The following is a 15,259-nucleotide window of genomic DNA, read 5'->3' as shown; positions in this document are numbered from 1 at the left end:
GGAGAGAGCCTATACCCAGAACCCTGGGATCATGACCTGAGCCGAAGGCAGAGGCTTTAACCCACTGAGCCACCCAGGTGCCCCTTGAGAGCATATTCTGAAAGATAAAGAAAGATCTAGACAGAGATACATGTTGGGAACATATTTTTAGGACCTGGAATACAATGAAAAGAAATCTATTACATTTTTAGGCAACAAGGGATCCAGGAAGGTTGTTCCAAAAGGGAAGTGACATAACTATAGTTAATCTAAAGAAGTCATCTGTAGCTGTTTAAAAAACATTGAGAGGCAGGAGTGTGGGGAAAAAAACCATCTTTGGGGAGGCGGGGCAAAGATTTACAAAGGCCTGAACCAAGAAGACAGGCTGCAGAAGAAATGGAAGGAATAGAGAGGAAAGAGTTAAAGACTTCCTGGAACTTTCACAAAACCAAAGAATCACTGCTGAGTAATTTTAACAACTACTCACTAGTGGGAAGATCCCTATTTTAATATAACAACACTTAGAGCAAAACTTATTTCACAAAATCAAAGTGACTGATTAAGACATTCTGGATGAATGATGAGTCAAATTCTTCACTATTTGCTTACGAAAAGTAAAAGGAACAGACAGGGTTTGATTTTCTTTTTCTGAAAGCCTCATTCATCTTTTACAACAATTTGAAAATTTTCAAAATTCTCTGAAAATCCTCAGGAAAATAATTTTCCAAATGGAACTAGCAACTAGTTCTTTAAAACTAGGACTCTACACTAATGGCAACTTCATCTATTGCTTAAGTAACAACTTAAGGGAACTCCCCACCCTGAAAAGTCATTTCTAACGTATTTATTTATGTCAAAAACAGATAACATTTTTTAAGACAATAAACATTTGCCGAAGTATTTTACAGTTTACCAACATCTTTACATAGGAATGACCTATTCAGTGCTCCTGACCAAAAACGATTTTAGAAAGTTGACTCACAAATAGGAAGAACTCTGTTTTTCATTCAACAACACTGAGCACTTACAGTATGCTGGCCTAGATGCTACGCTGGTACTAGACACAAAATAAAAACAGACTCTGCTTTTAAAAAGTCTAAAAGGAGAAAAAAAAAAAAAGTCTAGGGAGACACACATGAAGTGTGAACATCAAGAAATGTAATTTATAACTGTTTAGGAAAAAAAATTACGTTTGGGCACATTTCAGCATGTGTTACCTTGGCGTATTTAAATTTTTATAATGAAAGTAATGGTTTCACAAAAAAGCATATTGTGCAAATTCCCAGTGGGAACTGCTTTCCATGAGTTAGCTTGATACTCCTCCCTAATTGTCAAAGGGATCTATTGAACACTTAATTCACATTTTAGAAGGGAGGAAATAACTCTAATAAAAATGACGAGATGTATGATGTAAGATCAGTTCTGCAACTCACTTGCTATGTGACTTGGGCCAAGTCAATTTCCTTCTGTCTTGTTTTCTCCATTTGTCTTAATATCTGCCACCTACCTACATTACAAAGATGTCAGAGTAATAAATAAAACTTTCACGATACACTGCTTAAATGACTTGGAAGAAAAGCTTTATCCAGAGTTCAATACTATAAATAAACTTTATCCAAAAACGTGTCTTTTCTTAGGATCCCTGTGACTGACTAAAGTTGTGATTTTTCATTAACTTAACAAGTACTTATTGAGCCCTTACTATGCTCCAAGAACTATTCTAAGAGCTGGGAATATGGAAGTGAGCAAAAGAGACAAAATCATGGAGCTTGCATGTAGCAAGAGAATACATGTGGTAAAATAGAAAAAAAAAAAAAGTGACTGTATTGCATGTTAGACAGTAATAATTGCTACTGACAACAATGCAGGAAAGGCAAATACCAAACGGTGGGGGTTGCAATTAGGTCTTCAAAGAGGGACTCCCTAAGAAGGTGATACTTAAGTAAAGACCTGAAGGAGGCAGCATAGCGAGAGCACTTCAGGCAGAGGGAACAGCAAGCAGAAAGGCCTTGAACTGAGCTTCTTTTCCTGAAGTAAGAAAGAACTATTAGGAAGCTTGAGCTTGAAATGGACATGGGAATGTGCAGGGTAGTAAATGCGATCAGACCAGAACAGAAAATAACGTTAAGACCTCGTGGGCTACTGTAAGGACTTTTTTATTCACAGTGAGACTGGGGGGGGGGGGAGTTGTCTTTGGAGAGTTTTAAGCAGAGAAGTGACAGAAGTGACTTTCTAAAGAAAACCTGAGAACACTAAAGATAAGTCGTCTTGAGATAACTAAATTAAACGAAAATGTACGTTTAAGAATTAAAGTGAGAGCAGCTTTTGAAAAAAACCTAACAGGCCATACGCGAAATCCCTAGTTGCCCACAGGATGCTGAGGATACGAGTCAGCTGTGACAGCTCAACAATCATGGCTAACATATTTCCTGTGATAGCTACAGTGCTTGCCGGTGGGAAATGCCTAACTTTCAGTAAAAGCACTCCGCCGGTCCAACGCACCTGAAAGTCCTTCCATCTGACAGGCCACGTGTTAATAATTCCTGACCTCAACCTCGTGAAGTAAGTGGAACCCAGCGTCACCCCATCTTAAAGATGTGAAAACTGAGACTCAAAGCAGAGAGACAGCTCTCCCGATTAAGACAACTGCGCTGCCTTGGGGAGCGCAGTTCTCCGAACTCCCAGCTCCTGTCTGAAGTTCAGGGCGCCTACGTCCCACCTCGAGTCGCGACACGGGGGCTGTCTTCACCTGGCAAGTCCATCTTCCGCGGGCTACAGGTAGGCTCCACCCCGCACGACAAATCACTGTCAGACCCACCGCGCCTCCCCAACCTCGGGCTCCGACTCGGTCCCGGCCTCGGTTCCCCAGCGACGGGCCTGCGAGTGGGCCCAGGCTGAGACTGGAGGTGGGGGGTGGGGGGTATATGGGGAGAAGGCGGGTCCCAGCGGAAACTCCCGGCCTCGGCTTCCCGAGCCACGCGCTCCGACCGGGACCCAGGAGCCTCCGCCCCAGGGGAGTGGGCGGCGGTGTTACCACGGCAACGCCAGGGGAGAGGGTCTGAGAACGCTACGTGGTGAGGCCCTCGGTGGGCCGGGGGCACGGGCCGGGGGCACGGGCCGGGGGGAGGGGGCGCGCGCAGGAAGCGGCCAGACAGAGGCTCGCTCCTTTCTAGAAATATTCCGCTTCCACCACTTCTCAATCAATGAGTCTCCCACCACCGCCGTCGCGTAGCCTCGCTCGCGCCCACCGACCCACTCACAATTCCTTAATCAGCACCATCTTCCCGGAACCCCCTCACAGCTGCCGCCGCTACCACCACCGCCGCCGCCGCCGCTACCGCCCCTCACGGCGCCTGCGCGGCCCCGCCTCCTCACTCCCTCCGAACTACCGCGGCGCCTGCGCGTCCACACCCTTCCGCCGCTACTCGTCGCGTCAGCGCGCGCGAGGGGCTAGCTCCGCCCTAGTTCGCGCCCCACCCTGGGCTCGCGGAGCTTCCATTGCGGCTGCGCGGCTGACTGAGAGGGGGCCGTGCAGCTTTTACTGCCGCTGCGCACTTGAGGCGCGCGCTCCCTTGTCCTCCTTTTGCGGCTCTTCTTTTCGGTCGAGTTTTGCCGGGGCGTGTGGGGAACCTACGCTCTTTGGTGAGTTTTTCAGTCAGTTCTCTGGAAGTCGTTTCCTAGTAACCAGCGTAAAACTTTCTCCCACCGCTTTTGAGAAGAGGTCCTCTCCTTGAGCTTTCACTTCGGGTTGGGGAGGCCGACGCCACCGCGTTCTCCCGTCGCGGGCTCCGTGGGAGTCCGCGGGACCGAAAAAGGTTACCTGGCTCGCTCACGTGCATATTCCGGCAGCCTCGTGAGTGCAGCCGTGTGACCGTTGCTCACCTGGCTAGGGCCCGCAGCTGCGGCCCCACGACCTGCCCGGCGCCGGAATCCACCCCAGAATCCAGTGGCTCGACGGGAGGAGCACCCGCCACTGGTGACGACGTCCCCTGTGAGGGCGAGGGGTGCTCGCCCAGAAGACCCAGGAAGGGGAGCTGGGTGGGAGGGCGGTCGCTCGGTCACAGTCTCCTACCCACACCCAGCCTGCAACCTGCCTGAAAGCCAAAAAGGACCTTCGGATGCGTGGTGACCCGGGGGTCCCTCGCTTACTCTGTGCCACGCACAGTTCCAGACACTGGGGATACATCTGAAAACAAAATCCGCACGGTCTCTGACCTCCCTGGGGAACAAATCAGTAAGAGAGGATTCGGTTTAGCGGGAAGCGCTCTTCCGTAAATGGATGAAACAGGGTAACTGCCCAGGACGTAGAGTCATCAAGACAAGGACTCTCAGGAAACGAAGGTTGAGTGTACGGTTAGGAATAGCCCAGCCTGTGAAGATGGTGGGGGAGGCACTCCAGTTAGAGGGAGATGGCCCCTGAGCCTGGAAAAAGTTCGGAGTATTTGAGGGGCAGGTAGAGGGTAGGTGTGGCTAGAACATTTTAAATGAGGGGGGGAGTAAGCTGCCACTAAATAGGTCACTAGGCCATAGTAAAGAATTTGAATTTTAGGGCGCCTGGGTGGCTCAGTGGGTTAAGCCGCTGCCTTAGGCTCAGGTCATGATCTCAGGGTCCTGGGATCGAGTCCCGCATCGGGTTCTCTGCTCAGCAGGGAGCCTGTTTCCTCCTCTCTCTCTCTCTCTGCCTACTTGTGATCTCTCTCTGTCAAATAAATAAATAAAATCTTTAAAAAAAAAAAAAAAAAAGAATTTGAATTTTATTCTGAGAACCATGGGAAGCTGTTAGAAGGTTATTAGAAGAATGAAAGGAACATTAAAAATGGTACTAGAAGACACCCAGTGGAATTAGGGCTGCCTCAAAAGTAATAGAAGTGAAATATTTACTAAAAAGCTGGAGATTTCCTCCCAAGGCACTGTCTGGGGGATCATCTCTGTGATGTGTGAAGCACTTTGCTAGGTATTATGATGGTGACAAGTCAAGGAAATGTTCCCTTTCCAGGAGGTTAGAAGGTGGGAGTAGCTTCCATTGTCTGAGCACCTATCCCTATGCTAGGTACTGTGCTAGGTAATGGAGATGCTTTATCTACTTTCATCCTGAGAAGAAGGCAATGATACAAGTATTTTAGCATGCTTTAGAAAGGAACAAAAACGAAGTTCAGGGAGCCAAATTAAGTGATCTGTGTAGACATCATTCAGCCAGCTTGTTTACAGAACCAGGTTTCCTATCTGGATTTTGAAAACTCAGAGTCTGGTTTTTCTGCTACACTGAGTTTTGTTTTGTTTTGTTTAGAAAAAAACGAGTAAGTGGGGTATGCAGACAACTTTATGACAAATAATTGTTCTCAATTATAGGAAGAAAAAGGTTATGGTTAAAAACCTAGAAGTTACTTAGCAGTAAGAGAAAGTACAAATTGGAATAGTATGCCTAGTGTGCGGGTGTAATATTTTCTAAGATCCAAGGAGGTAATATTGTCAAACTTGTAAATAGCCATTTTATGTCATAGTTTCTCCTTAATTGTTAAGCACAGTGAAAATACAGCTTTAAAAACTTCGTGGATGAATTTGTGGTTGACATACTTTATCAATCATTAAGAAAAATTAGTATGTTGTATAACTTAATTGAAGTTTTCCCACACGTGTTTGTTGATTCCGTTGTCTGCATAGCACAGTTGCGGCTCATGGTTAGCACTCAAATGTTTGTAAAATAAAGAGACCATGTGCTAGATGGAGCATAACTCTGAACCACTCTGTGGTATGGATGTTTCTCTTTGCCATCCAAAGATTCATATTAAATAAAACATTCAAGGGGCACCTGGGTGGCTCAGCCGGTTAAGTGTCAGACTCTAGATTTCACTCAGGTCATGATGTAGGGGTCGGGAGCGGAGTGTGGAGTCTGCTTGGGATTCTCCCTCTCCCTTTCTTCTCCCTTCTTATGCTCTCTATTTAAAAAAAAAAAAAAAGTATAAAACACTCAATACAAACTACAAAGATAAATTAAGAAAGTAACCAGTTTAGATGTATTTATTGAGGGGAAAAAATACTAATTCAAAATTAACTAGGTTGGTAGAAAACCTAAATCTAGATACTGTGCTGTCTGCCTGGGATATAGAAGTGGCAGAATGAGGGAATATTGAAGAGGACTAGGAGCAGCAAAGACATGCACCATTACCCCAAAATGAGAAAGGAGGACTTATAAAGAAAAAGATCATTACACATAAAAAATAAAGATTGTGTGGCATATTCTTATTTTAAAACTGAAGATGTTAGATCTTGTGCATTTTGTAAATATGGATGTAATATGGGATATAACTTACTAGTAATTGTTTTTGGATATAGAAAAAACTCCAACATCTTTAAGCCTGGTGTCCCTTGTTCTTTGTTCTAACTTTCAGCCCTCAACAAAGGTAACTTTACACACAGATGTACAATTGAATTTAACTAATTTTACGTGCTTCATATATATAATCACCAATCTCCTTTGTATCATTCTGAAGCAAAGAGCTCATTATAGTAAGAATAGTCATAGATTTATTGAGGCAGATCAAAAGATTTCTGACCATGAGCTATATTTGGAACATGTATACACTAGTTGTAAAGTACGACTCAAATTCAGTCTTTCAAATATAATTCAGTTTTTCCCCTTTTCCTTTTTTTCCCAAAGAAGATGTTTTTAACCAGGGCTTTTATTGGTGTATAAAATATTGGTGTATTTTAGGGAATTTGTGAGGCACTGAAATTACATAATTTTATGTCCGTTTTTCCTGGGGAGAAGTCTGTAGCTTACATTGCCTTGCTTAGTCTGCATTTTGCCATCCTATTTTTACCTTCTTCCCATTCAAGAATTATCTTGGTTGAGACTATTTCTATGAAAACTAGAAATATTTCCAAGAATGCTTTAATTTTATCAAAACTTAAGGCATCGGTCATGATATTGTGCCATTTTGGGGATGTAGGATGGGGTTTTACAGTAGAAAACCCTTGGCCTGAATTCATTCTCTGCCACTTGCTGCCTATGTACCTTGAGTAAATTATTTAATCTCTCAGAGACACTGTCTCTATAAAGAATATCTATAACATAGAATTATTGTGAGGAATAAGTTAGAAGTGTGTAAAGAACCTATCTGTTACTACTGGATACATAATAAATGTTCAATGAATGGGAATCATTCAAAGCATACAGCTTTCAGAAAGCAGAACAGTAAATATATAACTAAGTTCCTCCCATCCATCTCCCTTCATTCCTAGAGGTAGCTACTATCATTAATCACTGTTCATCCTAATGTATGAATAAGAATGCATGTATATGTATGCATATATTCATATATGTAAGTTACCCCTTCACCTACAGAGCCTAATACAGATTTCTGTTCTGTATCATTACCAACATTGGGTATTGTCAGAATTTTTTATTTTTGTGGCTTTTATTGGTTTTAGAATGCTATCTCATGTATTCACTTGACATTTCCCTGCAGTGTCAGGATCTCCATGCTTACTGTCTATGTTCCTATTTGCTTGTTTTCCTATTGGTTTTGTTTTCCTCTTTTTGATTTATAGAAGAATATATACATAGCCATTTTGGATTCTATCTGTGAGTGGTTTTATCACTTAGTTTGTAGCCGGGTGTCTTGATCCATATAGTATTGACATTTTGGGTCTGATAATGCTTTGTGGTGGAGACTATTCTGTGCCTCGTAGGATGTTTAGCAGCATCCCTGGCCTCTATCCACTAGATGCCAGTAGCACCTCTCCTGTCATGACGATCAAAAATTTCTGCAGACATGGGCACCTGGGTGGCTCAGTTGGTTAAGCAACTGCCTTCAGCTCAGGTCATGATCCTGGAGTCCCATATCAAGACCTGCATCTAGCTCTGCCGGGAGTCTGCTTCTCCCTCTGACCTTCTCCCCTCCCATGTTCTCTCTCACTCTCTCTCTCTCTCTTTCTCAAATAAATAAAATCTTAAAAAAAAAAAAAATTTCTCCAGGCAGTGCCCACTGTCCCCGGGGGGGGGGGCAAAATTACCCCTGTTTGAAAGTCAATGGTTTATAGTCTCTGTTATGCAGTTATTTATCTTTAAGAAAATCTTATTCCACTAGCATTTTTTTGAGTACATATTCCAATCCCTAAGTGTTTCACATAACCGAACCCTAACCTATTTACTCATCACAGCACATATAAAATAGGTACTATTATTATCCCTATTTTATAAGAAGTCAGGTTTGTGTCTTATAATGTGTAGAAAATGTTAACCAACTATATACTAAGCTATAATTTACATACAGTAAAATGCACTGTTTTAAATATACCGTTTTAAGAGTTATGTCAAATAGATACTCTGATAATACAGCAATCAAGGTGCAAGACCTCTCCATCTCTATAAAAGTTTTCCTTGTGCCCCTGTCCTGTCAGTCACCCTGCACTCCCAGCCCCAGGTATGCATGGAACTGCTTTCAGTAACTATAAATTAGGCTTGTTTTATTTGTTGTTATTTTTTTTTACAGTATATCATCAAATCGTATAGTGTGTACTTTTTTGTATCGGGTTTATTTCATTCAGCATAACGTTTTTGAGATTCATCAGTGTTGTGTGTAGTTAACTCCTTTGCACAGCTGAGTGATACTCCTTTGTATAGATCTATCAGATTTTTTTAACATTTTTTTAAAGATTTTGTTTATTTATTTGACAGATCACAAGTAGGCAGAGAGGCAGGCAGAGGGTGGGGGAAGCAGGCTCCCTGCCGAGCAGAGAGCCCAATGCAGGGCTTAATCCCAGGACCCTGGAATCATGACCTGAGCCCAAGGCTTTAACCCACTGAGCCACACAGGCACCCTGATCTATCAGATTTTTTAAAAAATATGAGAGAGAAAGAGACTGCACAAGCAGCAGGGAGGGGCATAGAGAAAGGGAAAAGCTGACTCCCCGCTGAGCAGGTAGCCTGACGACGCTGGGCATAATCCCAGGACCCTGAGATCATAACCTGAGCCGAAGGCAGACATGACTGAGCGAACCACCCAGGTGCCCTGATATGTCAGATTTTGTTTGTCCATTTAATTTATTGATAGGCTTTTGAGTTCTTCTTTGTAGTTGGCCATTAAAAATAAAGTTGCTGTATTTGTGCAGAAGTCTTTCTGTAGGGGTGCCTGGGTGGCTCAGTTGGTTAAGTATCTGCCTTCAGCTCTAGTCATGATCCCAGAGTCACGGGATCAAGTCCCACATCAGGCTCCCTGCTCAGGGAGTCTGCTTCTCCCTCTGCCCTTCACCCCACTTGTATTCTCTCTTGCTCATTCTCAAATAAATAAAATCTTTTTTAAAAAACAACTTTAGGTAGGTATGTTTTCATTTCTTGGGGGAAAATTTTCTTAGATGATAAGGGAAGCATATGTTTAACTCTAGGAGAAACTGCCAAATTGATTTGCCAAGTGGTTGTGCTATTTTACATCCCACCAGCAATATATCAGTCTAGTTCCTCTACATCCCCACTAACACATTTTAGCCATTCTAGTGGATGGATATGTTGTGATATCTCATTGTTTAATTTGCGTTCCCCTATAGGGGACCTATAGACTCATGCGAGTGAGCACTTTTCATGTGCTTATTGATCATTCATATATCTTTTGTGAAGCATCTGTTCAAATCTTTTGCCTATTTTTAAGGGCACTTGGGTGGTTCAGTTGGTTAAGCATCTGTCTTCAGCTCAGGTGATCCTAGCAGGTTGATCCAGGACCCCAGGTTGGGGGTCCCTGCTCAACAGGAAGTCTCCCTCACCCTCCCCCCGACTTGTGCATGCTTTCTCTCCCTCTCTCTCTCAAAGAAATAAATAAAAACTTATGCCTATTTTTAAACTGGTTTATCTTTTCAGTACCGAGTCATGATAGTTCTTTATATATTCTAGGTTTGAGTCCTTTCTCAGATGTAGATGTTACAAATATTTTGACCCGGCCAGCTGCTTGCCTTTTCATTTTTTTGTTGCTGTATTTTAAACAACAGATTTTAAATTCTGAAGTCTAGGTTATGAAGTTTTTTATTTTATGATTCATACTTTCTGTGTCCTGCTGAAGAAATCTTTACCTACCCTATCCCAAAGTCCCAAAGACTTTATGTTAATTATGTTTTCTTCTAGAAGTTTAAAAGTTTGACCTTTTACATTTAGGTCTACAATCCATTTCAAGTAAGTTTTTATTTTTTATTGTAAAATACACATAACAAAATTTATTATGTTAGCCACTTTTAAGTGAACAGTTCAGTAATGTTAAATACATTCATAATGTCATACATTCATTTCCTTAGCTCTTTTCATCCTGTAAAACTGAACTTACATTCCCATTAAACAGTAAATTCATTCTCCCTGCTAGCCCCTGGAAACCATCATTCTACTTGCGTCTCTATGATTTTCACTATTACAAATATATAAACAGAATCATTCAGTATTTGTCCTTTTGTGACTCATTTGTTTCACTTAGCATAATGTTCTCCAGGTTCATATTATAGCATGCATCAGAATTTCCTTTCTAGGGCTGAATAATATTCCTTGTATATGTGTATAGACCATGTTTTGTTTTTTCATCTTCCTGTTGATGGATACTTGGGTTGCTTACACCTTTTGGCTGAATAATGTGAATGCTGCTATGAACATGAGTGTACAAACATCTCTTAGATACCCTGTTTCCAATTCTTTTCAGTTATATATCCAGAAGTGAAATTGCTAAACCATATGGTAATTCTATTTTTAATTTTTTGAAGAACCACCGTACTGTTTTTCTTAACTGCTGTACTATTCTGTGTTCCCACCAATAGTGCATAAGGATCCCGGTTTCTTCACATCCTCTCTAGCTCTTGTTATTTTCAGATTTTTTTATAGTAGCCATCATAAGGGGTATGAGGTGCTATCTAATTGTAATTTTGATTGACATTTCTCTAATGATCAGTGATGTTGAGCATCTTTCCATGTGCATATTGGCCATTTGAATATCTTTTGAGAAATTTCTACTCAAGTCCTTTATTTTCAAATTGTTTTGTTGTTGGGGCGCCTGGGTGGCTCAGTGGGTTAAGCCGCTGCCTTCGCTCAGGTCATGATCTTAGAGTTCTGGGATCGAGTCCCGCATCGGGCTCTCTGCTCAGCAGGGAGCCTGCTTCCTCCTCTCTCTCTCTGCCTGCCTCTCTGCCTACTTGTGATCTCTCTCTGTCAAATAAATAAATAAAATCTTTTAAAAAAATTTGTTTTGTTGTTGTTGTTGTTACTGTTGAGTTTTAGGAGTCCTCTGTATATTCTGTTTATTAATTTCTTATCAGAAGATTTGCAGATTTTTTTCCCAGTCCATGGGCTGTGTTTTTACTTTATTGTTACTGTCTTTTGTTGCACAAAATTTAATTTTCATGATGTCAAATTAATCTTTTTTCCTTTATTCCCTGTGCCTTTGGTGTCATATCTAAGAAATCATTACTAAATCCAAGATCACGAGGCTTTTGCCCTATTTTCTTCTAAGAGTTTCTAAGTTTTAACTCTTACATTTAGATATTTGGTCCACTTTGGGTTAATTATTGTATGTGATGTTGGTAGGATCCAACTTCGTTCCTTTGCACGTGGACATCCAGTTTTCCCAGCAACATTTGTTGTAAAGACTTCCTTTTCCCATAGAATGGCTGTGCACCCTTGTCAAAAATCATTTCACTATATATGCAAGGGTTTATTTCTGGGCTGTCTATTCATCTATATGTCTGCCTTTGTACTAGTACTACACCGTTTTGATTACTGTAGCTTTGTGGTAAGTTTTGGAATTAGGAAGTGTGAGTATTCCAGATAGTTTTTTTTTTTTTCAAGATAGTTCTTTTTCAAGATAGTTTCAGCTATTTGCGATCCCTCTTTATGAATTTTAGGATAGGTTTTTCTATTTCTGCATTGGTATCTTGTAGAGATTGTAGCAAATGGTGTAGATCACCTTGGGCTTCTTCATTTTTTTTACAGGTACATGATGATTCCACTCTATAGTGCACTATAATTTCCTACTGGTCTCTTACCAGTAGCCACTTGGGTTGTACCCAGTTGTTTGCTATTGCAGGAGTCCTGCAGTAAATAGCCTGTTACGTTTCATATGTGTGGAATAGTAACCATAAGGTAAATTCTTGAAACTGGAATTATTAAGTCAATGGTATGTGCATTTGTAATTCTTACAGGGTTTGCCTTAGAGTCCTCCATAAAGACTACCAATTTATGCTCCAATCAGCAATGTATAGAAGAGTACCCATTATCCCAAACTATTTGAATGTATTTTCAAACATTTTATTAAAACTTTTAATTGTAAAATATAGTACAGATACAAAAATCTTACATAAAACATAGCCAATTAATTATAAACAACACTTGTTATCTCTGCCAGATCAAGAAAGAGAACATTGCCAGTCTCTTTGTAAGTTTTCCATGCACCTATTCTAGCTACAACTCCCCTCTTCCCTTCTTGACTTTTACAGGAACCACATCTTTGCCTTTGTTTATAGTTTTGATCACACTTTTATCTTTTTGTAGTGATGGTAGCCATTACCAGTATTGCTAAATGCTTAGATCCATTAATTGATTAGGGATTGCAAAGTCATGATTTTTTTTATTCAATCATTTCTTGATGTGTTGGCTAGAATGCTTCTATAAAGAGAAACTGGCCATCTAGTGGCACAATTTATATAGGAAAGGAAGAATAAACCTTTGATATTTATCCATTTTTTTAAAAACCAGTTTTCAAAATGATAATTTTTTTTCTGTCATCCTCTAAAAGTAATCAATTGCTATTTTTTTTAAGTGTAGCTTTAAACAAATTTGAAGTGCTGTTTTCTATACTATTTGTATTGTTGTCCACACACTCCTATCTGTGGCCAGTCGAGCCTCTTCAAGTTGTCTGAGTACTTTTGAGTGTTCCTGATAGTCTTTGATAACTTCCTTTGTATCTGGTATGATAGGATCTAGCATGCAAAGACTGATCTTGGGGTGCCTGGGTAGCTCAGATGGTTAAGTATCTGCCTTTAGCTCAGATTGTGGTCTCCGGATCCTGGGATCAAGCCCCAGAACTATGCTAGATTGAATAACCTCCAAAATCTTTTGAATATTTGATTGAGGCTGGTTGTGTAACAAGATCCCAGTGAGGCAACTAACACTACTGTGCGCAAAGACCTATAATTTTTATTGTATGCAAACGTCTTAAAACATATGTAGATAGATAGATATCTTTTATTTACTTATTTATTTATTTATTTTGAAAGAGAGCGAGAGAGAGAGAACATGAACATAGGGAAGGGGGAGAGGGAGAGAATCCCAAGCAGGCTCCAAGCTCAGCAGCATGGAGCCTGAGGCAGGCTCCATCTCACCACCCTGAGTTGAAACCAAGAGTTGGACGCTTAGCCAACTGAGCCACCCAGAAGCCCCTGCAAACATCTTTTTAAGACTAGTTGGTGATCATTCATGTATGTGCATTTGTGCTAGCTTTCCCTCTGGGCCATTTCTATTTATGAAAGCATGTTGTAATGGAAGAAAGTACTGGCTTTGGGGGAGCCAAGAAAACTCTGGCTGTACCATTTATATTATCTGAGTCCTATTTGTAATATAGTAACATAGTAATAATATATAATTTGTTACATCAGATTAACACTACTCAGAGTCTTGGTTTCCACTCATTTTCTTAATCTCCATATCTGAAGAGATGTTCCTTTTTAAAAATTTTTTAATTTTTTTTAAAGATTTTATTTTAGAGCATGTGTGATCATGGGGTGGGGAAGTGCAGGGAGGAGCAGAGGGAGAGAGAATCTTAAGCAGGCTCCACACTCAGGACAGAACCCCACACAGTGCTTAGTCTTTCAACCCTGAGATCATGACCTGAGCCAAAAATCAAGAGTTAGATGCTTAACTGAGTGAGCAATCCAGGCACCCCTGAAAAGATGTTCTCAACTATTCCCACTTCTTCTATATTCTCTCTCTCTTTTTTTAAGATTTTATTTATTTATTTGAGAGAGAGAGTATGAGAGGGGAAAAGGTCAGAGGGAGAAGTGGACTCCCCACAGAGCTGGGAGTCCACTGCAGGACTCAATCTGGGGACTCCGGGATCATGACCTGAGCCGAAGGCAGTGGTTTAACCAACTGAGCCACCCAGGTGCCCTGCCACTTCTGTCTTCTAACTAGGATTTCCTTTGTTCAGTTTTTTTTTCACATTGTTTTCTTTTCCATTTACATAGGTACTATCTAATCCATTTCACCTTAATCTCATTATTGAACTGTTGTTATAGTGTGTATTGCATAGTGTAGACAAGTGTTTGTTTTCTCTTAAGAATTCCTTGTAAAGCACTTATGACGTGAAGAATAATATAGAATAATATACTGAATATCTTTGTGCCTACCAGCTAGTGAAGAAATCATTGCCAGTAAAGTTGAAGCCCTCATGTGTACCTGTATGATTGCATCTCCCTTCTATCTCTTGCCTTCTATTCAAAGAATCACCATCTTGAATTATTGTAGATTAAGCTAATAGTATATTATTTCAAAAATAATAGACTTCTCCATCCAGAGATGATAAAGATATTCTAAAATTTAAAGTTTCACATTTTATATTTAGGTTGTTAATCTATCTGGAATTACTTTTTGTGTATGGTGTGAGCTATAGGGATCCAATGTTTTTTCCCCTCACATGGATAACAGTCTTGCCATAGTTTATTTGAACAGTCTTTCCTCTGATATATATATGCTGATATATCAGAATTTTTCCAAGATCTCTCTACATGTGACAGTTTTGTAAAATGTGTGACTATTCTTAAACTCCATTTTCTCCTGTATTTGGACTATTAGGTCATATTCTTTGTGTGGTTCAAATTTCCTGAGTGGGGTGTGTGTGTGTGTGTGTGTGTGTGTGTGTGTGTGTGTGTGTTTATACAATTACTGGAAGAGACATGGTAAAATTTCCCAATGTAGTAATTGATATATTTTTTTCTCTTCATTTTTAGTTCTTTCCATTTTTTTCCATATTATTTTTGAGGATATACAGTTAGGTACATAGAAAGTAGAACTTTTACATCTTTCACAGGAATTGATGCTCTTATTCTGTATAATACCCTTCTAGCAATGCTTTCACCTTTCTTCTGATACTCCTACAGCTATATGAAGTTGCTTTGGGTTAGTATTGTCCTGGGATGTCTTTTTCTGTGTCTTTTTAAACCTGTTTATTTTTTTTTTAAGATTTATTTATTTATTTGACAGGCAGAGATCACAAGTAGGCAGAGAAGCAGCCAGAGAGAGAGAGAGAGAGAGAAGCAGGCT

At 40.5% G+C, this 15,259-nt stretch overlaps 1 protein-coding gene across 2 annotated transcripts in view; it reads right to left on the bottom strand.

The window, feature by feature from the left end:
- PITPNB (phosphatidylinositol transfer protein beta) overlaps positions 1 to 3,360 on the bottom strand; it is a 63,873-nt gene extending 60,513 nt beyond the window's left edge. For both annotated transcript variants that reach the window (XM_032309555.1, XM_032309554.1), the window contains exon 1: positions 3,240 to 3,360. In XM_032309555.1, the coding sequence (XP_032165446.1) occupies positions 3,240 to 3,259 (20 nt within the window). In that variant the 5' untranslated portion in view covers positions 3,260 to 3,360. The remainder of the gene's footprint in view (positions 1 to 3,239) is intronic.
- Between the last annotated feature and the right edge of the window lie 11,899 nt (positions 3,361 to 15,259).

This window comes from Mustela erminea, chromosome 13, assembly GCF_009829155.1.
Source record: "Mustela erminea isolate mMusErm1 chromosome 13, mMusErm1.Pri, whole genome shotgun sequence".
Classification (NCBI taxonomy): domain Eukaryota; kingdom Metazoa; phylum Chordata; class Mammalia; order Carnivora; family Mustelidae; genus Mustela; species Mustela erminea.
Note: the sequence above shows the minus strand (reverse complement) of the source record. Positions and strands in the feature narration are given on the sequence as shown.